General features: G+C 49.4%; 2 protein-coding genes across 3 annotated transcripts in view; one reads left to right on the plus strand and one right to left on the minus strand.

Annotated features, from left to right (window-relative positions):
• trmt1 (tRNA methyltransferase 1) overlaps window positions 1-7,287 on the plus strand; it is an 8,349-nt gene extending 1,062 nt beyond the window's left edge. The window contains 14 exon segments of the mRNA XM_064323679.1: window positions 201-417; window positions 1,177-1,400; window positions 1,580-1,695; window positions 1,952-2,064; window positions 2,416-2,564; window positions 3,105-3,188; window positions 3,559-3,628; window positions 3,815-3,949; window positions 4,124-4,209; window positions 4,358-4,466; window positions 4,734-4,810; window positions 5,923-6,042; window positions 6,179-6,293; window positions 6,590-7,287. Of these exon segments, the coding sequence (XP_064179749.1) occupies window positions 201-417; window positions 1,177-1,400; window positions 1,580-1,695; window positions 1,952-2,064; window positions 2,416-2,564; window positions 3,105-3,188; window positions 3,559-3,628; window positions 3,815-3,949; window positions 4,124-4,209; window positions 4,358-4,466; window positions 4,734-4,810; window positions 5,923-6,042; window positions 6,179-6,293; window positions 6,590-6,670 (1,696 nt within the window). The 3' untranslated portion in view covers window positions 6,671-7,287.
• Window positions 7,288-8,853: 1,566 nt separating this feature from the next.
• On the minus strand, window positions 8,854-25,331 carry man2b1 (mannosidase, alpha, class 2B, member 1). 2 transcript variants are annotated; one of them, XM_064323681.1, is made up of 24 exons: window positions 25,171-25,331; window positions 22,512-22,614; window positions 21,691-21,864; window positions 21,404-21,597; window positions 20,926-21,058; window positions 20,665-20,810; window positions 20,440-20,556; window positions 20,129-20,211; window positions 19,627-19,747; window positions 18,800-18,878; window positions 18,401-18,510; window positions 18,102-18,209; window positions 17,871-17,987; window positions 17,183-17,365; window positions 16,986-17,083; window positions 15,979-16,096; window positions 15,048-15,166; window positions 14,565-14,666; window positions 13,499-13,586; window positions 13,066-13,146; window positions 12,686-12,907; window positions 12,202-12,351; window positions 11,913-12,015; window positions 8,854-9,845 (listed from the first exon to the last, which is right to left on the minus strand). In XM_064323681.1, the coding sequence occupies exons 1-24, from the start codon at window positions 25,279-25,281 to the stop codon at window positions 9,745-9,747; spliced, it is 2,961 nt and encodes a 986-aa protein (XP_064179751.1). In that variant the 5' UTR covers window positions 25,282-25,331; the 3' UTR covers window positions 8,854-9,744. The 2 variants fall into 2 exon arrangements, with proteins under 2 accessions (XP_064179751.1, XP_064179750.1); XM_064323680.1 differs by having other exon boundaries at window positions 18,102-18,254.
• Window positions 25,332-25,882: the final 551 nt, after the last annotated feature.

Genomic DNA, 25,882 nt, shown 5'->3' on the forward strand with positions numbered 1-25,882 from the left:
TTTGATGCTGTAGCTAAATTTTTCAATACTTTCAGCAAGCACCATAATTCTTTAATCAGTCTTGCTACACTAATAAAATTAAATGTTACTGTTGGTACCGCCAGGATTGGGATGCAGCTTTTTCCCCTCTTTGTGTTTATGCTGTGTGCGTGTGCACGCGAGTGCGGGGGCGTTTCCCTGTAAATCTGTTCGCTTCGCAGGTGTGCGGTGATAACAGAGTTTACGCGGGAGCAGCTGGCTCAGCGGGGGGTGCGGGTCCTGGTGCCCGGGGAGAAGGAACGCGTGGTCGTCAGCCTGTCTGAGGAGGGCCAGGGGATGGAGCGGCAGCAGGAAGAGGAGAAGGAAATGGAGGAGGAGAAGATGGAAGAGCAGGGAGGACAGCAGCTGGAGACTGCTGTTGCGGGGGAGCGCTGTGAGGTAGCCCTGAGGCAGGCACTGCACGAGTGTTTCTGTGGTTCTTGGATAGTTTGGCGGGTGTTACTCTCCCCTCTCTCTCTCCATATCAGAGTAAATGACACTGCGTTTTACTATGCCTGGGAAAGTGTACAGGGATCACTCAAAGGACCTGATTTACCTTTAGCATGTGCAAAACCTTTTGGCACATGCAAAACCAATACCATGACCAGTGATTGGTCATGGTATTTATTTTGCACCAGTCTTTGGTTATGTTACTAGTTTTGCATGTACCGAAAGGTTTTGTACATCCTAAAGGTCTTGGTAAATCAGGCTCCAAGTGTGTTACATGCGATTCCCATTTCTCTGATTGTGTGTATTGGGTGGGGGGGTGTACATGTGGGTTTAGGCAATGATAGATAGAATGATAGGCAATGGTAGACTAAGGCTTCTTATATCCCATAGTGGGTGGAACTAATACATTTTATCAGTGACTCAAAATTTTTTTTTATTTTTTTCTCCCTGTGGAGTATTCCCATTGGTCTGTGCAAGTCATTGATTGATAGCACATTGTAGGGCCACCCGTTATACAGGTCTTGAGGCCTCACTGTTGCTCATCACTGTACAGACTGTGTGTGGATGTAGTAATGATGCACAGTATTGGTGTACTGAGAGTGGGGGAGTGTGGCTTGGGTGTGTTGCGCTGTCTCTGTGATGTGCTCTGTAAGTGCTGACGAGCGTGTGTGTGTGGTGTGGTGTAGCACAGTGGTGTAACTCCAACAGGCGTGAGGCATGCGTGTGCTTGAGGGTCACTGGACCAGCATGTCCGGCATGTTTCGCTCGTCTCGCTTGCCGTAGCCTGGGAGGTGTGCTCCGGGCTCTGTCTGGAGGTCACCGCCACGACCTGCGCTTCGTGCCGGCCCGCGCGCGCCGCCAACCATTCGCCGCCGCCACGCGCAGCACAACGGCGTCTCGCACCTGCTGCAGGCCAGCCAGCGGGACGCCAGGTACGCCGGGCGGGGCCCGCGCGCGAGGCCCGTTCACCCAGCGGGGGCTTCCCTGTGATAATGGCGGTCTGCTTTAATGACAGCGGGGGGTTTGTGGGCGGTGTCTCAGTCTGTGCCTGCTTTAGTGGCCCCCGGCGTGGTTTTCCCCAGAGTCGGCATTTCCGCTTTTGTTTTCTCAGCATGCTGATGTACGAAGCCCGCGGACGCAAGGACCGCTATGATGTCATCGACCTGGATCCGTACGGCAGCCCCGCCCCCTTCCTTGATGCTGCTGTGCAGGCCGTCAGTGAGGGAGGTCAGTCTGCTGGAGTGTCTGTCAAATGGTAGAAATACACAGACACACACACACACACACACACACACACACACAGGCACACACAGACGCTCACACAGACACACACACACACACACAGTCTACATTGTACATTTTTGTTCGTTTTTTTTCTTTGAAGTTTTACTGAATTTCTTGCTCAGTCTGTGTCCCCCCCCCCATCTCGCTCTCTGTCCGTCCCTGTCAGAGCAGCAGCTCACCGATCCCCTCTGTCTCTCAGGCCTGCTGTGTGTGACCTGCACGGACATGGCGGTTATGGCGGGGAACAGCGGCGAGACCTGCTACAGTAAATACGGCTCCGTGTCCATCAAGGCCAAGTACTGCCATGAGATGGTGAGCGCGCAGTGACCGTGCCTGACGCACTGCGGCACTCTCACACAGCTGTGTGTGCTCTGGTGGGCAGGCAGACTGGGGTTTGCTTGCTACCTAACTCTTATATTTCATTGACCTCTGTGTGTGTGTGTGTGTATGTGCGTGTGTGAGAGAGAGAGGGAGACGGTCAGTGGTGTTTGTAAATTACCATACTGCACTTGTAATCCTCAGGGGTTTGTGTGTGCACGTGTCTGTGATGCGTCTAACGTTGTTTGGACGGTGTGTTGACTGTCTTAACATGGTGTTTCTGCGTGTCCATGTGTGTTTGTGCGGTGTGTTGACTGCCTTAACGCGGTGTTGGGTTTTCTCCAGGCGCTGCGTATCATCCTGCACAGTCTGGACCAGAGGGCGGGGGTGTACCAGCGTTACATCGAGCCCCTCCTCAGCGTCAGCGCCGACTTCTACATCCGCGTCTTCGCCAGGGTGTTCTCGGGCCAGGCCAAGGTTAAGAACTCGGCCAGGTACTTCAGCTCCAAGCGCAGTGGGTCAGAACGAATCAGCCAATCGCTGCGCTGGGATATCCATACAACCCCTCAATGGGCTTCTGGTAGTGTTAGTATAGTATTTTAGCAGTAGTATTTTGCATATATATGTCATCATTACAAAATATTTAGGACAGTGGAGACTCTTAACAGTAATATTGGAGTATATTATAAATATGAATACTTTTTTTGAAATGTAATGTTTCACTGCATTGCTTGAAATTTTTTCAGTGTGATTGGTTAATTGTGTCCAGCTTTGATTGGTGCTCTAGAATGTGTTTAGTTGTTTTAACTGCATTTCCAAGCAGTGCGAGTGGAGTCATGTTAGCATGAAGTTGTGATAGGACCGACTGGGGGCTTCACAGGTGAAAGGTGAGGGTGACTGCTGTGTAAGCTGTTTAACCCTGTGCCTGTGTTTCAGTAAGCAGGCCCTGCTGTGTAAGCTGTTTAACCCTGTGCCTGTGTTGCAGTAAGCAGGCCCTGCTGTGTAAGCTGTTTAACCCTGTGCCTGTGTTGCAGTAAGCAGGCCCTGCTGTATAACTGTGTGGGCTGTGGCTCCTTCCACCTGCAGAGAATGGGCAAGCGCGTCAGCCAGGGAAAACAGTATGGCACCCTCTCTGTTACTCTCTCTCTCTCTCTGTACCCATCCTTCACTCTCTCTATCTCTCTGTTTCTCTCTCTGTACCCCTCCTTCTCTCTCTCTATCTCTGTTTCTCTCTCTGTACCCCTTTCTCTCTCACTCCTCTCTCTTTCTGTCCCTCTCCTCCTCACCCTCACTGTTACTTCTCTTCTCACTGTTACTCTGTCTCTCTCTCTCTTTCTCCCCCTCTCCTCTCCTCCTTGCCGTTACTCTCTCTTTCTCCCCCTCCCTCTGCTCCTCCATTGTTGGGGCTGTGTAATGTGTGCGGTTCTGGAGTTTGGTGGCGCTGGGGCGCTGACGTGGTGTCCCGTCTGTGGGTTTGGTGTGTTTCAGCATGAAGTACTCTGCAGCCACGGGACCCCCCGTTGGCCCTGAGTGTGAACACTGCGGCCACAGGCATCAGGTCAGTCCCCCCCCACCCCGTTTCATAAACTTCTTCTGAACCCATTTGCCATGTCTTAAAGAAACTTTAACCGTTTGGTAGCCTTGTGTTCATGTTTGTATTGTGCGTTCTTAATTGTGACCACGGTGTCTCCCTCTTCCTCCTGCCCCCCTCCCCATGCTTCCCCCTCCTCCCCCGTTTCTGTAGTTAGGTGGTCCAATTTGGGCAGAGCCCCTCCACAATACCCAGTTTGTGCAGAAGGTCCTGTCGGCGGTGTCGGGGAACCCGTCTCGGTTTGGGACGTCCCGGCGGATTGAGGGAATGCTCAGCATGATCACGGAGGTAATGAGATGATGAGCAGTTTGGGAGATCAGCAGCGGTGGCTCTCTGCCTGTAGCTGGGTGGAAGGGCAGAGAGCTTTAAAAGACCAGTGCTCTGCGGACCAGTGCAAACACCAGACCAAATCCCAACGTGTGTGTGTGTGTGTGTGTGTGCGTGCGTGCGTGTGTTTTTCAGGAGCTGGAAGATGTGCCTCTTTACTACACCCTGGACAACCTGAGCAGCACCATGCACTGCAATACCCCCCCACTGCTGCAGTTCAGGTAACAGAACTGCACAACACAGCACAGCACAGCACAGCACAGTACAATCCAGCACAGCACAGCCCAGCCTGTCCATGCCACAGCCTCCTGCCTGTGCCGGTAGCAGCAGGCAGTGTTGTGAGTGCTGCTGTGCTCCGTGTCCCTGCAGGTCTGCTCTGCTCCACGCTGGCTTCAGAGTGTCCCTCTCCCACGCCTGCAAGAACGCCCTCAAGACCGACGCCCCGCCCGCGGTGCTCTGGGACATCATGCGCTGCTGGGTAAGGCCGCTTTGGGCCTCCGGACGGTGCCGTTCACACAGACGGGGCGCAGTGTGTTTCGGGCATTGTTAGACTGTGTATTGTGTTTTTAAATTGTGTTTGACACTGTGTTTATGACTGTGCCTTGGCCTGTGCTTCAGGGTTATGCTTACGGCACTTTGCAGCCCACTTTGTGTGTGCATGGCCGTGGGTGGACCCGCTTGGGCCTGCGTTTGCAGCTGTGTCCTGGCCTGTGTTCAGGATCCTGTTTCTCGTGCGTCTCCTCAGGAGAAGTGCAACCCCGTGAAGAGAGAGAGACTGTCAGAGACCAGCCCGGCGTTCCGCATCCTGTCCGCTGAGCCCACGTGAGTGCAGACGGAGAAGCAGTGAGGCGCTGTTCCTGTGCTTCATCCACTGTTCCTTTGCTTCATCCACTGTTTCTTTACTTCATCTACTGTTCTTGTGCTTCATCCCCTGTTCCTGTGCTTCATCAGGGCTTCATTCACTGTTCCTTTGTTTCATCTACTGTACCTTTGCTTCATCCGCTGTTCCTTTACTTCATCCACTGTTCCTTTGCTTCATTCGCTGTTCCTTTGCTTCATCAGTGCTTCATCCACTGTTCCTTTGCTTCATCAGTGCTTTATCTGCTGTTCCTTTGCTTCATCCACTGTTCCTTTACTTCATTTGCTGTTCCTTTGCTTCATCCGCTGCTCCTTTGCTTCATCCGCTGCTCCTTTACTTCAGCCGCTGTTCCTTTGCTTCATCAGTGCTTCATCCACTGTTCCTTTGCTTCATCAGTGCTTCATCCGCTGTTCCTTTGCTTCATCTGTGCTTCATCCGCTGTTCCTTTGCTTCATCCGTGTTAAGCACACCACAGAGCCCGTCCTGTGCTGTGTATAAATTCTGCTCACAGCATTGAAGATTGGAATCTGTAGTCGTTAGAATGCGTAGTCCTTAAAGCTGACATAAAACATGATAAAAAGGGAAGGGTGTAATAATGCATGTAGTTTGTCTTTATAGAAGCCCACATAAGTGCATTTTGTAAGGCACTTAAGAAAAGCGCAATGCAGTGTGCAGTAGAGTTTGGGCGAAGGGGGCTTATTTTTTAGTAAGTTTTTAGTAATAGTTGGCTTAATTCAGCCTCCAGAAAAAGATGTACTTCTGTGAAAAATTGATCATTTTTGAAAAAGGGGAAATATGTGACTGGCTGGGTTATGATGAGGACATGGCCATGTTTTGCACCGGGAGCTGGCCTCCAACAAGAGCGAGCAAAGTCATGATGTTATAAGGGTCTGTGTTTGTAATTCTGTTTTCAGAAGGTAAAAATTCTGAGTGGCTGGTAGAAATTTTCTACCTGCCACAGTGGCTGGTGGAGGACCCTGGTTTTCACACACTGTGTCATGTCACTTGGTCATGGGTATTTGATTGACTGTGGGTTGTGAGTAAACCCCGCCCTCCTTTGGCCCGCCCCCTGCAGGCTGCAGGCATGTTTCGATGTGCGGGAGGACGCCAACCCCCAGTCCCGCCGCCGCCACCTCACGCGCTACCAGGAGAACCCGCAGGCCAACTGGGGGCCCAAAGCCCGCGCCAAGGCAAGGTGAGCCAGGGCCCCCCCGCGCCAGCCCACGCCACCAGCCTCCTTCAGCATCCCTCTGTTTTACGGGAGAGCTCTTCTAAAAGCCTTCTTTCTCTCTCTCTTTCTCTCCCTCTCTCTCTCTCCTGCCCCCCATCAGCGGGGGGATTTCCTCAACACTGGAGGACAAGAGGAAACAGTTCCAGAATAAGAGGAAGGCTCCGGTCACTGACGCCTCCCAACTCAAGAACTTCCCCTGCAAAAAGTTCAGAAAGGTACAGACACTTTACTGCGTGCACAGTGCCTGCAACACAGCTGTAACACAGCACAGCACAGCTCTCGTACTTTAACACAGCACAGCACAGCTGTCTTGCATTTATACGTATGACATATAAAAAGTAACTGACATGTGGTATAAGAAGCAGGCATGACTGAGTGAAAATAATAAGGATTACAATTATATATTGCTAAAAAGAATGGCTTACAGTTAAATAAAAGCATTTGTAGAACTGAAAACGACAGCCCTCTACCCCTCCCCTCTTCCCTCTTCCTCCCCCTCGTTTCTCCGCAGGGTACATGTAACCGCGGCGACGAGTGCTGCTATTCTCACGAACCTCAGCCGGGGTCGGGCGAAGGACAGAAGATGGAGTGACGTGACGCAGTTCTCTCTCTCGCTGCCTCCACCCATCCCTCCTTCTCCCAGTCATCTTCCGCGCGCGATCCTCCCCCCCGCCCCTGCGTCCTCAGGGCAGGGCGATCGCCTCAAAAATGATTACGAGCAACTGAAGAATGCACCCCAAATCCCCGCCCCCCACGTGCGAGCACACGTCTATCACCTGGAGAGCAAATTCAGCGGGCATGCCAGCCCAAACAGAGGATGGGCACATCTGAGCTTGAAGCAGGGCTGTGCGAATGCGAGCGTCCCATTGGTTGAGCTGAGCTTTACGCAGACTCTAGGGCGGGAAGACTGGGGGGTCTGGACCCTGGACGTGGCGAACGGGGGGGGGGGGCAGATGGGTGTGGAATTAAAAGCTGGAACCCTGGGGGCTCTTTGCAGTCGGTTAACCTTTATTTTACCAGGCAGGTCAATTAAGAACAAACGATTATTTACAGTGGAAGGCCTGGCAAGAGGTGGAGGGTGGAGGGGTAAAATTAGACAAAGTGTGTACAGGTCATTCAGCAAGAGGAGCTGGAGCTAGTCAGTATTTTAATCATTTTTGTTGTTTTCTTTGCATTTTTTTGGGCCAATAAAATGCCTGTTATACGCTGTGTGCGTGCGTTCCTGTGTGTGTGTGTGGGCGTGTATATGTGGCGTGCGTGGTCGCAGTGTGTGTTGGGTGTGATGGTGCGCGTGTGAGTGGTGATGATGTGTGTGTGTGTGACCGTGTGTGTGTGTGGTGTGTGGCGTGCTGCGTGAGTGGGCTGTGTGAGCGTGTGTTGTGCGTGTGATGGTCATATTGTGAGCGGGGCAGTGTGTGAGCGTGTGTGCAGAGTCGTGTGTGAGCGTGCGCGTGCAATGCGGGTGCGTAGAGCTGTCTGTGTAGGAGCGCGCGTATGTTGTTTGTTCCGTCATCAATCATCCCGGCCCCGTATTCAGACGTCGGCCTGCCTCCTCCTGTGTCCCGGCGCCGCAGGCTGAGCAGTCGCCGTAGCTTCCTGGCCTGAACCGTGTCCTTTCCGCTCTCCTCCTCCTCTCCTCCTCCCTCCTCTCCTCGCCGTGCCTGCACCACTCCTCCCCCTCCCGCTCTCTGCCCCCGCCCCTCCGCCCCCCTGCCCTCCACCTCCTCCTCCTCCCCTCTCCTCACCCCTCTTGATGTCACTGCGGCCGGCACTCTGGAACTCTGCCTGACCTTGCGCGTCTCTGGGTACGGCGAGTGGAGGACACCCTCGAGGAGCGCTTCTGCCGCGACAGCGGCTGAATGCGGCGGTCGACGCTGCTGAACGCCTCAGATTTGTCCACTTTTTAATTTTTTTTGTCCAACAGTCAGACACAGGACGCCTATTCATAGCTGAATGGATGCTCTTTTGTGGGTTTTTTTTGCTAGTGGATGTGTGAAAGTGGTTGCTTCTGGCCCCGCGGACTGAGGGTGCACGTAACGGTGAGCCAGAGCAGCCGGGCACCGTGTGACTAAACCTCAGGAGCTCTCGTGGTGAGCGGGTCTTTGAGTGCGCAGGTCCAGCACCATCAGGCGCGTGTGTACGGCGGTCAAAGCGCCCGATTTTCGCCGGGAAGTACGATCGTATCCGTCCCAGCTGGTGCTGGGAATAAGAGGCCTTTCTCTCATCAGAGGCACGTAGAGAGCGTGGGGTGGCTTGTCCTGAAATAAACCTGTCTTGATGTAGTGAGGTCGCCCATGCTCTGATCAAATCTCTCCACAGGCCAGCAAGTGCACACGCTGTGAAACTAAGCTTGCTGGCACTCAAACCGCTCTGAGCAGAGGCTATTTTCTCCTGATATTACTCTTGCCCTTTTACCAAAAAAATGACACGTTAGATTAAGAGTGTTCACCCAATCCAAATTCCCATTCCTATTTTTTTTTGGTAGTCCCTCACCATTGCGTGGCTGTTAGCAGGTAAAGCCAACCTTAGACCAGGCAGTGCAGACAGGACTTGTGCAGGCCATAGTGGCAGTGTACAACCCCCCCCCCCCCCCAATGGCCTGCTAAACTGTGATCCCTTATCTGTTATCCTCTCTGCTTTCCACCATCTGAATAATGTAAAATACAAAAAGGGGTGAACCGTCCACCCTCCTTTTGAGAAGGGGGGAGGAGAGAAATGTGGCGTGTGATCATGGGTGTACACAACCAGGCATAAGTAATCAAACCCAGACAGCTCTGCAGAACCTGCGCTTTATTTCAGCTGCTCATCGCTATCGACGAGAAACATTATTTACAAATTTTTTCTTCTTAAAAAAAAAAATCACGTTTTAGAAAATTCAGGCGTACTGTACTGTTGATGAATCGCTGAGTAAAGAGGACTACGTGCGTACGGAACGCCCAGCAGGCAGACTGCAATGCCAGAGCGTGAAGTTAATCGTAGCATGCGACAGGAAGTACTCTCCAGAGTGCATGTGCCAGGATCTTTGTGTGCGCTGGATCTTTAAAAGCCAAAACATGAAAACGCTAGAGACCCCCCACCCCCCGGAAAGCAGCAGTGCATCAGAATACCCCGGGACAGCTCCAGGGAACAGTATCTCGGCAACGTAAACACAGACGGAGGTTCCGTTGCTGCCACTGGCGTCAGACCGCTCTGGCCTGTGGTTATTAAAAAGCCAAACGTCTCCTACTGTCCAAGTATCAGAGGGGGAGACCACTGCTCTTTCTGAGAGACACAAGGAATCACGGAAGGGACAGCAGTGGAATTAAATACAAGGTAGATGGATAATAAAAGTGCATAAAAATTGCTTGTTTTTGGTTTCTGGTTCTAGTTTAATTTGTGGCTCAGTGGTGTCCCTGGGTGGAAAAGCTTGAGATGATTCTAGAAGTACTTAAATGCTGTTTTGGGTCAGAACTACCTGAATAGGCTTCTTCAAAAGGCGCTAAATGTATCTGTAAATGATATTATCTTCAAAATAAGACAAGTGTGGATTGGAAATTATCTGGGAAATGATCTTGAAATACTGCTCGCTGATCCTGTGATTGGATGAAGAAATGAGAATGCAGAGATTGGCTGATGTGTGCTACTGATCAGTAACAGGATGTGGTGCGTTTGCTGGTATGTGATTGGCTATCTCTTGATGCGAAGCAGGAAGGTGCGGATCTCCATGGGCTTCAGCGTCACCTCCCATGTAGAGGGGTCTCCTCGCTCTTTCTGCAGGGGTTTCTCATCTGAAACACACACAGCCAAATCACAGTGTGTAAATGTCCCCAAACAAGGCCAATAAGGATGTAACAGGGGTTTCTACAGTACATTACATGACCAAAAGTATGTGGACTCCTGAACATCGCAGCCATATGTGCTTAACATTTCTGTCAAAACCCAATGGCATCAATATGGACTGGGTGCCCCCTTTGCCGCTATAACTGCCTCCACTCTTCTGGGAAGGCTTTCCAGTATATTTTGGAGCATGGCTGCAGGGATTTGCTTCCATTCAGCCACAAGAGCATTAGTGAGGTCAGGCACTAATGTTGGGTGAAAAGACCTGGCTCAAAGTCAGCATTCTAATTGATCCCAAAGGTGTTTGATGGGGTTGAGGTCAGGGCTCTGTGCAGGCCAGCCAAGTTCTTCTACAACAAACTCGGCAAACCATTTCTTTATGGATCTTACTTTGTCCAGGGTGGAACTGTCATGCTGAAACAGGATAGGGCCTTCCCCAAACTGTTGCCACAAAGTTGGAAGCACACAATTCTCTAGAATGTCAACATTAAGATCTCCCTTCACTGGAACTAAGGGGCCTAGCCCAAACCATGAAAAACAGCCCCAGACCATCATTCCTCCTCCACCAAACTTTACAGTTGGCACTATACATTCAGGCAAGTAGTGCACTCTTGTCATTTGCCAAACCCAAATTCGCAAGTGGCTTTAACACCACTCCAGCCGACACTTGGCATTGCGCATGGTGATCTTAGGCTTGTGTGTGGCTACTCAACCACGGAAACCCATTTCATGAAGCTCACAACAAACAGTAGTTGCACTGACGTTGCTTCCAGAGGCAGTCTGGAACTCGGTAGAGTGTTGCAACCGAGGACAGAGGATTATTACATGCTACGCACTTAAGAAATCGGTGGTCCCGTTCTTTTCTTATTTTTACATTTTATTTTTATCCGTTCTGTGAGCTTGTGTGGCCTACCGCTTCACGGCTGAGCTGTTGTTGCTCCTAGACGTTTCCACTTCACAATAACTGTACTTATAGTTGACTGGGGCAGCTCTAGCAGCGCAGAAACTTTACTTGTTGGAAAGGTGTCATCCTACGACAGTGCCATGTTGAAACTCACTGAGCTCTTCAGTACTACTGCCAAGTGTTTGTCTATGGAGACTGCATGGCCGTATGCTTGATTTTATGCATCTGTTAGCAATGGGTGTGACTGAAGAGGTGGCAGTGTAGTATAATGGTTAGGGAACTGGGTGGGTAAACTAAAGGTTGCAGGTTTGATTCCCAGGTAGGACAATGTTGTTGTACTCTTGAGCAAGGTACTCAGTACAAATGTATACTATGCAGAAAAGCAAGAAGTTGTCCAAGTTGCTGTAGATAAGAGCGTCTGATAAAAGCCCGCAATATAATATAAAAATGCTAAGTACCTCTCTACGACAGCGCTACGAAAACTGGGATCTGCGTTTCATGTCCTGAACTGAGCCATAATCCGTACTGAAATCCAGTCCTCGGGGAGTTTACAGTACATTAGAACCACGTTCTCGGCTCAATCAAACGGGTACGCACCCAGCTGTCCCTCGAGTGCATTCAGCCTTTTAATCTCCTTTTTTAATCTCATTTAGCGCTTTCCTCTGAAGCCAGCGCCGCGCTAGCAGGCGCGTTCAAACGATTTCCTGCCGGCGGCGCCCAGGGAAACGCATCAGAGCCAACGGCATCTCATCACGCAAGACGCGTTCACCGTCTCACCGGAGATTGAGCGTAGACTCACGCGTCGCGCTAGTGCGGTTTCTCTCTTCCCAAGGGTGCCATGGCACGGAGGCTAATGCGTGTTCAGGACCAGGGCGTGCTTTGGCATTTCAGAAGAAAGCAAAATAATTCTGCATACAACAAAAAAAAATAAAAACGGAAAAGCAAAGTGCTCGTTGTTCGTTCGGTCATTTTTCACACCAATTTATGAAAAGGAAAGGAAAGGAGTTTTACATAATCTACACACGGCATGTGAAGACAGGAGGAAAGATGCTGGGTTTAGTCACGTGTAGAAGATCAGATCAGATCAATCGCTGCTGTTTGGACACCAGCCTACCCGTGCGGCCCTTCCAGTCCATGCGGGTCATCTCATCTTTCCACTGATTGGCTGCCAGGCTCATTTCGGACACGCCCACAACTGTCAGGGTGGAGAAGAGTTTCTGCGGAGAGAGTGGGTCAGAGAGAGTGTTGGTTTATCAGGCGCCCCCAGCACAGCTTCCTCTGGACGGCAAACCGAGCGTCTAAGGGACTGGTGAAATGGGGAGCTTTCTATTGGCCAAGACGTTCCCCGAATGGGAGATCTGCCCGGTGAACCTCGGCGATGGAGCGGCTGGCGGCGACCTCACCTGCAGGTTGACGGTGACCGGCTGCGAAAGCTTGGCGCTCTCCTGCGCCTGGAACTGGTGCTCCAGCCTCAGCAGGACCGAGTCCTCGCCCCACTCAGACACCGTCAGCAGGTGAACAGCAGGGGGCAGCGCGCCCTGGAGCCCAGAGAACTGACGGAGAAAAGCACGGGAGAAGAGCGCAGCTTTTCACTGCCCCTCCTGTGTTCCGCAGTCCTACATTTCACACGTGCACCGTCCTCTCATTCTCTCCTTTCTTTCCATTCTCTCCATCCTCTCATTCTCTCCTTATTCTCAACCAGTTCTGCCCCTGCTTTCAGATATTAAACTGTGCTCTTTCTGGCTCATCCACCATTAACCAATTTGAGGTTCCCACCAACTGTCCTCAGCCATGTCTGAATCAGCATACTTGCCTACCCATAGCTCAGTCCCCCTCCCTCTCAGCAGCGTGCCCGCCCCCCCCCCCAGCAGTGTACACCCCCCTCACCTCCAGCCGGGTGTTGGGGCGCAGGGGTCCGGACTGCACAGAGAGCAGCGGCTGCAGCACCAGGGACTCTGCCAGGCGGCGGTGTGTTTCTGCCGCGGTGCTGGGAGGCGTGAGAGCCAGCAGGAGGCGCCCTCGCACCACCAGCCCCTCGCCGTATTCCCCCGGCTCAGACAGGGCCTCCCCCACCCCCCGAAAATCGTCCACCAGCAGTCTCCTGTGCAGCTGAGAGACAGCGAGGTGTTAAAACTACAGCTTCTAAAGCTTGTGTGTGAGTGTGTGTGTGTGTGTGTGTGTGTGTGCGGCGCGTGGCATGTGAGTGCGTGCGTGTGTGCGTGTATGGGGCATGTGAGTGTGTGCGTGTGTGTGAGTGTCCCTCTCACCATGATCTCCAGAGACCCATCCTGGATGCTGCTCCCACCCTGAGAGCGGTCAGTCACCACAGTCAGCTGCTGCTCCTGGTCCTGAACAAGGGACAGACACAAGGACAGACAGACAGACAGAATACTGAGGCTGGGGGCCTGACTTTTACATAAACACTCCCACAGCAGGGTGACAGGCTCCACCCTCCCATTTCACCTTCTGCTGCTCCTGACATCACACTGATCACAGGAACAGGACAGAGTATAGAGAGAGAAAGAGAGAGAGTAAAGAAGAGAGAGACAGGAATTTAAGGAGAAAGAGACAGAGAGAAGGGTATTAAAGAACTGCAAGAACAGGGGGAAATGGAGTGTGGAAGATAAAGATAGAGAACTAGAGGGAGATGTTGTAGTGAGTACTTGACAGAGAGACTGGCTGATTGGCTGGCTGGCTGACCTTGATGTAGATGCGCGAGTTGACTGGGTAGTAGTTTCCAGCGATGGGCTCCGTCTGCTTCAGGACCCATGTGGGGCGGAAATCCCTCCTGCGCGATGAAGAGGTTGCAAGCACATGAAAATGACCAATGAAATCACTTCTGAACTGCTTAGCCCCTCCCCTCTTCAGCATCCTCCAGGCCTTCTTTTTGTTTTTTCATCTCACTGAGCCCTTTACGTCTCAACCCCACCCCCCTACTTCTTTCCACTGATCCCATTTTGGAATGCCTGGTCAAAGTTTCTAAGCAACAAAACAGCAACAATTCCATGAAATCAGCAGAGCCAACCAGCATACACATACTGCTGAAAACCGGCAATCAGCTGTCTTGTCCTGGCACAGCAGTTCACAGTGACTGCACTCTGTAAAACGATGGGAAACACGAGCCATCCGTGACTTGCCGATTTGAATAAATCAACTACTTTCATTTTTCTAAGCTTGTGATGTCTTCAAACAAATCACTGATTAGGTCATTTAAGCTATATCCAGTACAGCAGTACAGGGATGGTGAACCCTCTCTATCACCCACACAGCTGGTAACAGTGAAGGCTGCAGACACCTTATCGGCCAGCAGATGTCACTACTGAGCAGTGAGGTGAGGAGCACAATTACATCACGTTACTGGCATTTGGCAGACGCTCTTATCCGGAGCGACTTACAGTGAGATGGCAAGTGCATAAATCACGCTTTGGAGCAACAGTAAACCTAAAGGCAGGAGGTAAACACTCAGAGACCACAAATGTAAAGACCTCAGATTGACTGTAAACCAATTAAGACTTTGGGAATGTACCCTGCCTATGAAAGCCCACCTTGGGAAACTCTACGGCCAATCACGTGCTGTCTTGCAGGATAGTGAGGAATGAATCACAGGGAGTGGAGATTGAGGGTGAGAACTGAATATGGCACCATCTTTCCCAAAGTATCCTGCTCAGCACCTCTCTCTTCTGGCTTCTGTCTGCTTTCTCTCACCATCCCCTTCCCCCCCCTCTCTCTCTCTCTTTTAGAACTCTTCCCCCTCTCCCTCCCTCACCGTCTCTCCAGGACCTCCCTGCCGTTGGAGTCTGTGTAGAAGAGGCCAGATGAGTTAATGTTGGTGTCTAGACGAGTGATTACCTCCTTCCCAAAGCCATCTCTGAGAGAGAGAGAGAGAGAGAGAGAGAGAGAGAGAGAGAGAACGGTCACATTTTTTTGCATTCTTTTACCACACTAACCAAAGCCTCTTCAACTTTGTTTAATTCGTATAAACCTTTGCACGTGATGAATAAAGTGAAGATAACTGGATATCTCTAAATTGGCTGAACATCATTTGACTGTGTCCACTGACAATGGAGTTGGTTGACAATGAAACTGTATTCCATCACAGTGTGAATGAGTATGTGTGTGCATATGTATGAGTATGAATGTGTGTGTCTGTGAGTGTATGCACGTACGTGTGTGTGTGTGTTCATGTGTGGGTGTGTGTATGTGTGTGTGTGTGTGAAGCGTGGAATGTTAGTGTGTGCGTGTGACTCACCGTACAGGGACAGGCCCCACAGTCCACTCCAGCTCCAGCTCCTGGCTGTGCTCATACAGCCGCACCACCTGAGACACCCAGGGCCCAAACTGCTGATACACCTCCTGCACCACCGAGTTCTGAGAGTGAGAGATGAGTAAGGATGGAAAAAGTGTTACTGGTGAAGTTAGAAGAGGAAGAATTTATACTATTCAAGCAGACACAGCTAAATCACTATTTTTAAGGTATAACACAAACACACATTAAGTCTATGACCTGTACTTGCATATTAAAGGCATACTATGCAGGATTACTTAGCCAGTGTTTACAATCTAAAAAGTCTTCTCCTCTGTCCTGAACTCCACACACTCACGCCGAGTGATCCCACCTAACGTAGGTAGCTGGATAGTGTGAGGTAATATTAGTACCATGAGTGACACAAAGAAGGCAGATTCGATTATGGCTTAATTCATTCCATTATGTTGAATGTAATAGTGGTTTTATTGTTGGAACTTGGAATTTGAAAATTTCAGACCCTTGAAAATGTCCTTATTGTTGCTCGCTTCACACTGCCGGTAATGTTACTTACAGGTCCAACAGAAAACAAGCCGACTCACTTTTAATCCCCTTGGCGAACTTCAGCTGATGCCACAAAGGAAAAGCAATGCCAAGGTTAACTAGTTCTTGAACAAGCCCTGTCGGCTTGTCTTTTTGCTTCGCTGTATCTGGACTTCTTCCCTATCTAGCTCTGCAGCCACACCCACACGCCCAAAATTGGCAAAAGTGTTGTGAAGACAGATTTCCAGTGCATCATAGATATGCCTTAGCATGGTTATTTTATAATAGTTTCCAGGTAAACACCCTGGACAGTACGCCTTTAACAGCACGTACGCGCTGTGTGCACAGGCAGGTGAACAGTGCACAGCGCGTTTGCTAACTCCATGTTGCTCACCTTCAGCGCCTGGGTCTTGGCGGTCAGGCTGACGGGCACTGGTGTCGAAGAGTTGGGCCTGAAGATGTAGGCTCCGGAGGGCTGGATGCTTTCTGTATTTCCCACGCTGGCGTTGTACCTGCGACACACGTACATTACCATGACAACACAGACCGCATATCCTAGACATTCTATTAATGACCAACGTGCGCTCCATCATACAGTACACACAATGAAAACTGGGAATACTGAATAAAAACCAAGAAAAAAAATATGAAACTTCATTGGTGAGTTCTCAGAGATGAGCTTTTTGTACAGAACTACTCCATCAACAAAAGTGGCAGGCACAGAAAGTCAAACAGAAAGAGAAAGAGACCGAGAGAGATCAAACTTCTAAAAGCTTTTTTTCCCCCAACCATCATTTTAAAAATAGAGCTCAGTTGTAAAGGAATTTTTGATTACCTCAACAAAAGAAAAACACTTGAGAGAGAGAGGCTGTGAAAGAGGGAGAGCGTGTGGGACGGAGTGTGGCACAGTGGGTAAGGAACTGCGCTCGTAACCGAAAGGTCGCAGGTTCGAATCCCGGGTAAGGACACTGCCGTTGTACCCTTGAGCAAGGTACTTAACCTGCGTTGCTTCAGTATATATCCAGCTGTATAAATGGATACAATGTAAAGTGCTATGTAAAAGTTGTGTAAGTCGCTCTGGATAAGAGCGTCTGCTAAATGCCTATAATGTAATGTAATGTAATGTAATGTGTGTGTGTGTGTGAGTTCATTGCAGCCTGTCATAACCAGAGGGACAGTGAGTGACCACCCACTCCAAACATATAAACGTGTCCATATGATTCATTATTGTTGCCGTTGTTTTCCGTTGTTATTGTTATATATTGTTACATTTATCATTATTATTATCTCAATATCACCATTATTTTACACAGTATCAATCTGTATTGTTTGGCAATAATTACAGTTGTATTTCAATTAAGCCAACAGAGAGAGAGAGAGAGAGAGAGAGAGCAGACTGACCAGTAGAAGTTCTGCTTGAGCTGCACAGTCTGCTTCGTCTCCAGGTTGGTGAGGCCGCTCAGCAGGCCCGTGTCGGGGTCGAAGGTCACCCTGAGATACTGGTGTGCAGGGAGGGGTGACAGTGAGTGACAGAAGCAGCCGGGTACAGACAGAGGAGAACGCTAGCGATCGGGCGGGGCGGGGCGTCACAGGCAGACCTGATTCTCTAAGACGGGAGGGGCGCCAGGCAGAGGCGGGGCCGGAGGAGGCCGGTTTTGGACCAGGGAGACGGAGTAGGTGCTGAAGCCCATAGGGGGCGCCGTCGCCTGGAAGACCAGCTCGTTGGCGGCATACCCGCCGTCTCTCCGGATGTCCTTCGTGGCCTGGGACACCGGCACTACCTGAAAGCCGGGAGGAAATCATCAGGCCCTGACGCGGCTGCAGCTGTGGGTCTCACACTCCCGGACTGACCGAGAGGCACTCATCCTCCCAGAGACGCACGTGTGGCTGCTGTGAAACCATTTCACATAAAGGAATGGAAAAGAAATGCACACATCGCTAATATTTACCCAAAAACAGGAGTAGGAAAAACTGGGCAAGAGTGAGCCTGAAAAATTCAGCAAGTGAGGTAAAAAAAAACCTTCCCATAGGAAAAAAAATTCGAACTTACATATTTTACACAGTAGCCATTTATGCAGCTGGCTATTCAGAAGAGGAATGTGGGTTGTGCCTCACTCAGAGGGACAACAGCAGTGCCCCATTAGGACACTGGACAGTCACACAGGACCCCATGGCACGTGGCATACCCCCCAGCACCCATTCACCCGGCGCTAAGCCACTCAACACGGGCATGCTACGCTAACGCGCGCGCACATGCTCACAGAGACAGCCGCCCGAGGGCCTCACCTCGCTGTCCACTACACTTCCGCCGGGGCGGGTCACAGTGTAGTGCGTGCCATTGACGGGCAGCCGCACCGGCCAGGTGACGGGGCGCGACAGCGGGTTGTACACGGTCACTGAGAACTGGAAGGGAGAGAGGAGGGGAGGGGCACTTTAGGCTCTGTCGCCACGGATACGGGCGGTCGGAGCGTTGGCGGCGGTCGGTCCGGTCCGGTCCGCGTCGTCGGGGGGGCCCACCTCGTGACTGCTCTCCGTGAGGGGGCACACGCTGACGTTGAGCTTCTCACAGTAAGTCCGAGGGACAGAAGAACCACTGAGCTTCGACAGAGAGTTACTGACCAGCACCTGAGAGAGAGAGACACAGAGGGACTGAGAGTTACTGACCAGCACCTGAGAGAGACACAGAGGGACAGAGAGCTACTGACCAGGACCTGTTTTAGGAACTTCTTGTCAGTTTCCCATCAGCTACACTCTACAGTCCAGATGAATTAGCCAGACTTACGCATGGCATGTTTGCACACACAAAGGCACAGTACCTGGCAGTGTGCAGAGCCTACGGCCAGCCTCTTTGAGTAATCATCGGCTACGTGCTGTTTCGCAGTCCCGGACACAGCGTCGTGGTGCTGTGCCACACCCACAGCCCTCCCTGCCAATCAGCATACAGATCACGTTACGTCACACAGGGGGTGAGTCAATCACAGCACTACCCCTGGACCATCTCGTCTTTTTGACACTGAATAGACAGCCAGCAATTAATCAATCAATTTTTTTAATACATGTTTTACAGGGGATTTGTCACAATACAAATTTGGCACAGGATACTCTGGCCTATACTTGTGCACAGCAAGCCAAAGGAAACGATGGCAAGAAAAAATTCCCTGAAGTCATAGTGTGATTTTTCCCACGTTTCACAACTGTCTCTAACATACACTTACTAAGCGTTTCACTGTCTCCGTCGCCATGGGGACCTCTCCTGGAGCTTGGCCCTCCAAGGACTTCCAGCTGGTTACAGACCTGTGAGGAAGCACACCCACATTACTGCCCTGGCCCAAGCTCTCCAGCTCTCAGGACCTCTACAGCAGCACTCCTAGTGGAGACTATGGGTACTGCATAAAATGTGACACTACTTCCCTCTACTGTGAACTAGAGGTACTGCAACCATCGACATTTCCAAATTCATTTTGTAGGCTGTCATGCTTGTGTATTTTTTATTCTTGAGTATTATAACTTCTGTTTGCCCTTATCCACACCAAATAGAACTTTTATATTATGTATACTTAAGATACCATATCAAAGTTTTTTTTTTTTAATAAAAGAAAAACACTATCTCCAATAAAGCAAATAGCCATAATGCCTTCCTTCTATGGATTCCAAACTACAGTCAAGATTGGGAAGAATAATTGAGGAGCTTTCATTATACAAGTACTTAGAAACACGTCTTCCTAATGGAGACTGACCATTAGACTAGAGTAGTGTTGTCTTTTGCGGCAGCTGTTCCTGTCTGATATCACTAACTCATTCAGAGGCGTTGGGGGTGTGGCAGTAGTCTTACTGTACTTCCTCTGTGTGGCGCACAGATGGCAATAATCTTATACTGGGAAAGCCCCACAGAAAACTAGCACATTTAACACTACAAAGACACAAAATGAAACAAAACAGAATTTAAGAGTGCCGATGTCTGCACGAATGGGACGAACAGCGCTCACACACTTGGTGGCTGCAGAGGGGGTTCAGGGAGCACGTTAGCACGTTAGCACGGTACCTGCAGAAGGCTGTTGCTGACCCTCTCATAGGCCTTCAGCGCTGGCCGGCTGGTGAAGTAGCCCGTCCAGAAGTCATGCGCATCGTCAGCGTAGGGGAAGAAATCGTCCGTCTTCACGGACCTGCGAGAGCGGGAGAGACGAGGGTAGGAGACAGACGGAGAGAAAGAAAGAGGAGGGTAAGAGAGGAAGATAAAGAAAAGTACAGACAGGGGTAGAAAGAGTGATAAAGGAAGAATGAGAGAGAGGCTGACAACCTCTCACAGCGGAGCGTGCCATTACCAAAAAAAACCTTTATTATGATGGCTATTTCATGATGAAATATTTAAAAGCATAAACTAACGAAGGGTTACAAGCCCACGTGTAGCTGAAAAACAGCCTCCATCTGAACGCACTGAAGAAGGCTTGTCCTGCGTTTTGGGGACAGTGAGTGAAACGGCAGTATTAGAGGGGCGGAGTGTGGGAGGGGGTGGAGCGTGATTGACAGCTCTGCTGTTCACTCACCATGTGAGGTTGGCCCGGTGCAGCTCCTGGAGGTAGCAGGATGGAGTGGAGTACAGCAGGTTCACCTTGCTGCCCTGGGATTGCTGAGGAGGACACCCACAGCAGGTCACTTTTAGCGTACACACTCCCTCACACACTCACACACAGGCAGACAGACACAGACACACACACTCACACATGCAGCTGCAACATGCAACTGTATACAAGCAAACTGCAATTTACCTCAGGCTACTTGTACATATGCCTGTTACTAAAAATAAGACATTCCATTGACTTGGCCCGCACACACACCTACACACACAGGTTTTTACCAGGGCATTGACGTAGCGGATGAGCTTGTCCAAGTTCTTGTACCACAGGTTGGCATTCTCGTACTGGAAGTCGGATCCCATGGTCATGATGATGTGGTTGGTTCTGTACAGAGCAGCCTGCAGGAGCAGAGACTCGCTATCAGAACAGCACACCACCCTCAGCACGCTGTTCGGCCCTGTTTTTACTACATTAGCCTCGCGATGGAGGAACGCCGGGGGCCATACCTGGTCATTGGCCGCCTTCAGGAATTTCTGGACGATGGCATCCACGTTGTAGTCCTCCAGGCTGGGGTCGTCCTGGATGGGCGCGTCTGAGCAGGACTGGTCCCAGCAGAACCCTTGGGGAGGGTTGTAGCCATTGGGCAGGACACCTGATGAAGGACGGGCGGGAGGCGGGGTTTTGTCAGTCAAGAGGAATGCAGTGGGGCTGTCAGTGGGGGTGGTGACATCAGAGTGGTTGGCAGCGCCGGGGTCAGAGGTCATTACCAGTGAAAAGGTCGGCGGTAGGGGGCGCGAGGCTGTCGCTGGCCCTCCACACCATCTCCATGTCCTTCTCCTTCATTCTCCTCGCCTTGTCCTGGTAGTCCAGCCTCCCGAAGAACAAGCCATCGTAGCCCATCTGAAGGGTGAGCAGCAAAGGCAAAGTGTACATGTGACGGCATAAGCAGTGACATCAGCAGTGACATCACAGCACGTGATGCGTACAATAACTGTGCCTAGCAGGCAGCATCTTCCTGTATTACTGAAAGGGCACGGGAAAGTTCATTTATTGCTTCAGTGTTTATTTGCTGCAGCGCCACCATGTGGAGAAGAACGCTAACTGAAAAAAAAAAAACAGAGGTCAAGTGAAATACTTTCTAAATAAAAAATAAAAACAATTTGAATCACTGATTTTCTTTGGGCATTACTTGGTAATTATCTTTATGGTTCATTGCTTAACCCCGGCTCCTGAGCCATACGTTACCTGAGCGAACATGGAGGCGTGTTCGCGGGCGTGGCCGAACGGATCGATGTGCCAGGCGACCCGGGGGCGGCCGCAGGGGCCGAAGGTGTCGTTGAGGAAGCGCAGGCCCAGGGTCATCTGGTCGATGACGGCGCTGTAGTGCGTGGTGGCCTCGTCACTCATGCACCAGCCGCCGTTGACGAACTCCAGACGGCCTGCGGGAGGCGGGACAGAGGGCGGCGGTCAGGGCCCCCGAAACGCCTGGCTCCGCCCCCCTCCCTCCCTCCCTCCCTCCCTCACCCCCTCACCTTCGTTGACCAGCTGCGTGACGACCTGCTGCATCCGGGCGCTCTGCTGCCTCCACCAGCGGAAGAAGAAGGCCGTCTCCACGTAGATGAAGCGGCGGGCGGGGTCCTGCTGCAGCTGCTCCACCACCGAGTCCAGGATGTACTGCACGCCCGCGTGCTGGATGTAGTTACGCTCTGGAACACGCGCCCAACACTCCGTGACCCGCCATTTCCCCACCGCGCCCCACACACGCCCAACCAGGCTTGCACACACATCGCCCTACACATCGCCCTGCACATCGCCATCACCCGAGTCTATTCACCCTTCACCACAACAACCTAGACTTTGCAGGTGCATTCAGGGTAAATTATATAGACCAATAGGGAGGCACTGTCCGCATTCTCACAGGATGGGTTAAATGCTCAAGAAAACTGGATTTTATGTTGACATGAATAAGGGAAGTGAAACACACCCGCATGGTGTAATAATAACACACACATATCACAAGAGCACCCAGCTATTCATCTCAAACTAGTCCTGCTGCATGGGAACACCCTGGGTGATTTCACCCAATTAAAAGTGGTCATGTCGGTCAGAACTGTAAAACATCAGCATCTCGCACTACACAACTAACCGCAGATGTTTCCCAATTGTCTTTCTACAGAATATCGACACCTCTTCCCTTCTTTATAACTGAGTTTATAATGTTATAACGCCCGCCCACCCTGAAACAGAACCAGATCCATCACTGATTTACAGGCTTTATCAATAAAGACTGGCTGCCCACAGTCTGTACAAAGGGTAGCACACGCAGAGCCATAAAAAGAGAAACAAGACTGACCTCCGTAGAAGTACTGGTCCACAGTCTTGAGCCAACCAACGTCATCGTGTGTGTGGGGGACCAGGTGGACATTCAGCATGGCGGGCTGTGTTGCTGGACATGACTGTGTGTGCACATGAACATAAACACACACACACGCACACACATGCACACACAGAGTTGTGCATAATCAGAAATGGGTAGTGAGAAGGAGACAGTAGTACAGTGAGTTTCTCCAGGGAGGTAGAGATGCCACTCCCAGTTCACAACATCCTTTATTTTAGCCAGTCTATCAAAGAATGGTGCCTGGTTCACAGTCAACACCATGAAAACATTTTGGTTCAACTGCAGTGTGCTTAGCTGAGCACCGCGCTGTTACCAGAATATCAAGACTTGTGTGTCACGGTAAACTATATGCACACTCAGATGTTCGACATTTAAAGGCTCAATTTCAGTTTTTTTTACCTGGAGTTTAAACCACAGGTTTAAACCTCTAAACGACAGAACTGCATTACAACTGGAACACCTATACAAATCTGTGTAATAACAATGAGCTGTTCCAGTTGCACTGCAGTTCTGTGGTTTATAGGTTCAAACTCCAGGAAAATACTGCAATTGACCCTTTCGGGCAATTGATAGAGCATACTGTGAGGCACAAGTCTCGATGTCAGGCAGTATGGTGACCAAAAGTACCGTGAAATGAGCGACTGTGAGCGACAGGAAGACGGCAGCTTCGTCCGAAATCGTTCAAAATAAAAGTCTGCCTGCGCGAAAGCGAGACACGTATCTCAAAGTTTATTTTCGAAACTAGCGACGTTTTGACATGTAAATATACTCCTTCGTTATAATTATAATGCCAATTAAAAAGGCAGTGTATTTTTATAAAGCTTTTTTTATATATTTCTGCCATGTTGATTCTTGGAAGTGCAGTAAGTCTAAATATGAAATACCATGATCTTGCTTTTTTTTAGGAGAATATAAAACTGATTCCAGCATATTTGTCATAATTAATAGGTCATGTTACCACTGAGGTGTTTTAACAACTCTAGACGATAGCTTACTGGCTAATTGTTATAGGATAAACTATGTGGCATGGGTTTGTTAGTACACAATAAAATGTCCAGTGCCAATTCAACTCTAAATAGATAACATTTGGACCCACATTCCAGAGTCAGACCAAAAGTTATCTGTTAAGACTTTAATTAACAATGGACATTTACTGCATACAGCCCTTCACTAAATTGAGATGATGACAAAGATATCAAATAAACATGATAGAAAATTTGATAGAAAATGTTGTGGTTCAACTAAACAGTGTATTCCTCTCTACTGCTAGTATAGGCCAATGTATGTGCACTTGTTAAAAACTATGTATTCAACAGTACTAGCAGAAGATAGGAATACACTATTTGCAGAGAAATTGCATGTTTAAACCCCAGCAACATATTCTATGACACTTATTTGATATAAGTGACACCATATCTGAAAAGTGGAGGGTCCAAGGTTTTCAAAACACCCCCATATCATTGAGACAATATGTCAAGGGGAGGCAGCAGCGCATTATATGTTATGCTATCAGAAAGCAATTGGGATTTAATTGAATGAAATTCGCCTATGTACTGCATGCTTATACCCCAGCCGTGATGTTTTCACCTTTACAAACAAGTGTTAATACTGTCCTATTCTCCTTCCCATACTACTGCAATATCCAGCGACATTTTCATATTTATTTGTTTTAAGTTGCATAGTTGATGTTACAAGGTAGCACAGAATGTTGAAGTAATGCATTTCAAATTACTCAAATTCTTCCCTTACAATTCAGTTAAACTCATGTACTGATGTAATGTTATATTGCAATAATAATGGGTGTATTTTATCTTTAATTCTCCGTTTAAAATTTTGCATTGTCATTGTTAAAAATGTAGGGGAAAAAATAGAAAAAAGACATTTGTTTGTAATTAATATCAGTGTTATGAATAGTTTTACAATGTCTGTGTTTACATTACATTACATTACAGGCATTTAGCAGACGCTCTTATCCAGAGTGACTTACACAACTTTTTACATAGCACTTTACATTGTATCCATTTATACAGCAGGATATATACTGAAGCAATGCAGGTTAAGTACCTTGCTCAAGGGTACAACGGCAGTGTCCTTACCCGGGAATCGAACCGGCGACCTTTCGGTTACAAGCGCAGTTCCTTACCCACTGTGCCACACTCCATCCTTTAAAATCGAAGTTGTTTTAATACTGTACGAATAGTTCATATTTTAGGACAACTGCAGTCCAATTTTTCCTTAATTTCATTTCGCTGAACGTAATAGTGGTTTTATCGTAGGACTTTTATTTTGAAATTTTCAGACCCGCGTTTAGTAGTCCTTACTGTCGCTAGCTTCACACTTCCGAAACCAAAAGCACTCGTTAGGAACACTGTAATCTCCGGCTTTTTCCGTTTCAGTTCTTCAAAGAAACAGTTCACGCGTAAAGACACGCGAAAGACATTGTGTTTTTTATTTGTTTTTACCGACGTAGCTATACATTTATTACAAAACTTCAACGCATAACCTCACAGCTTTAAACGCACCTCACTGTACATGACAACACACTGTGACATAGTCGATGGCAACTTTTACATTAACGTCATGATAACATGATAATAATCACGAGGTTTCTCACCTTGTACCCACAGCCTGGGCTATTGTGGGGTTCCTGGCCAACAGGAAACCCCACAACCCCGGTGGAGAATAGCAGAAGCACCGCAGCGGCTGCAAGCGGACAGAGAACCATCTTCCTCAACAGCCGCTGGTCATATGACCAGACTGATTTGAACGTCTGCTTGCAATCACGTGCTTTTTGTGCGACAACACACCCGGTTCGCTGACGCCTTGCCACATAGCTCCGAGTAAAGGTGCAAGCAGCATTCACTGGTTCACAGACGTTATCCTACTAACTTGTTTTTGAAAAGATGCAAACAGCTCCTTCTGTAATCTGCAAACTGAAGATGTGTATAATTTTGGTACTTTGGTACTATACTAAGAGGAAACCGTTTATGGACATCCCATATATAGATATATATGATAAACATGAAGTTCACCATTTATACAAGTTATAGAAAAGGGGTGGGACCTAATTTCCATTTATTCCCCCTTGTTCTACTAACAGAACTCGGATTGAAGAATCTCTAGTACTTCACTTTGTTAATCCCTTTTATAAATTTAAAAGCCTCAATCACCAATAAGTCTCCTTTTAAAAGGCCTGAAGAGATTAAGCATCTCATGTCTTTGCTCATAACCTTTATCTTTCATAGCAGGACCAATTTGGTTGCCCTTCTTTGAACCTTTTTCAGAGCCTCTATACTTTATCATTCTTGTAGTACGGTCCCAAGAAC

Source organism: Anguilla rostrata, chromosome 2 (assembly GCF_018555375.3).
Source record: "Anguilla rostrata isolate EN2019 chromosome 2, ASM1855537v3, whole genome shotgun sequence".
NCBI lineage: Eukaryota > Metazoa > Chordata > Actinopteri > Anguilliformes > Anguillidae > Anguilla > Anguilla rostrata.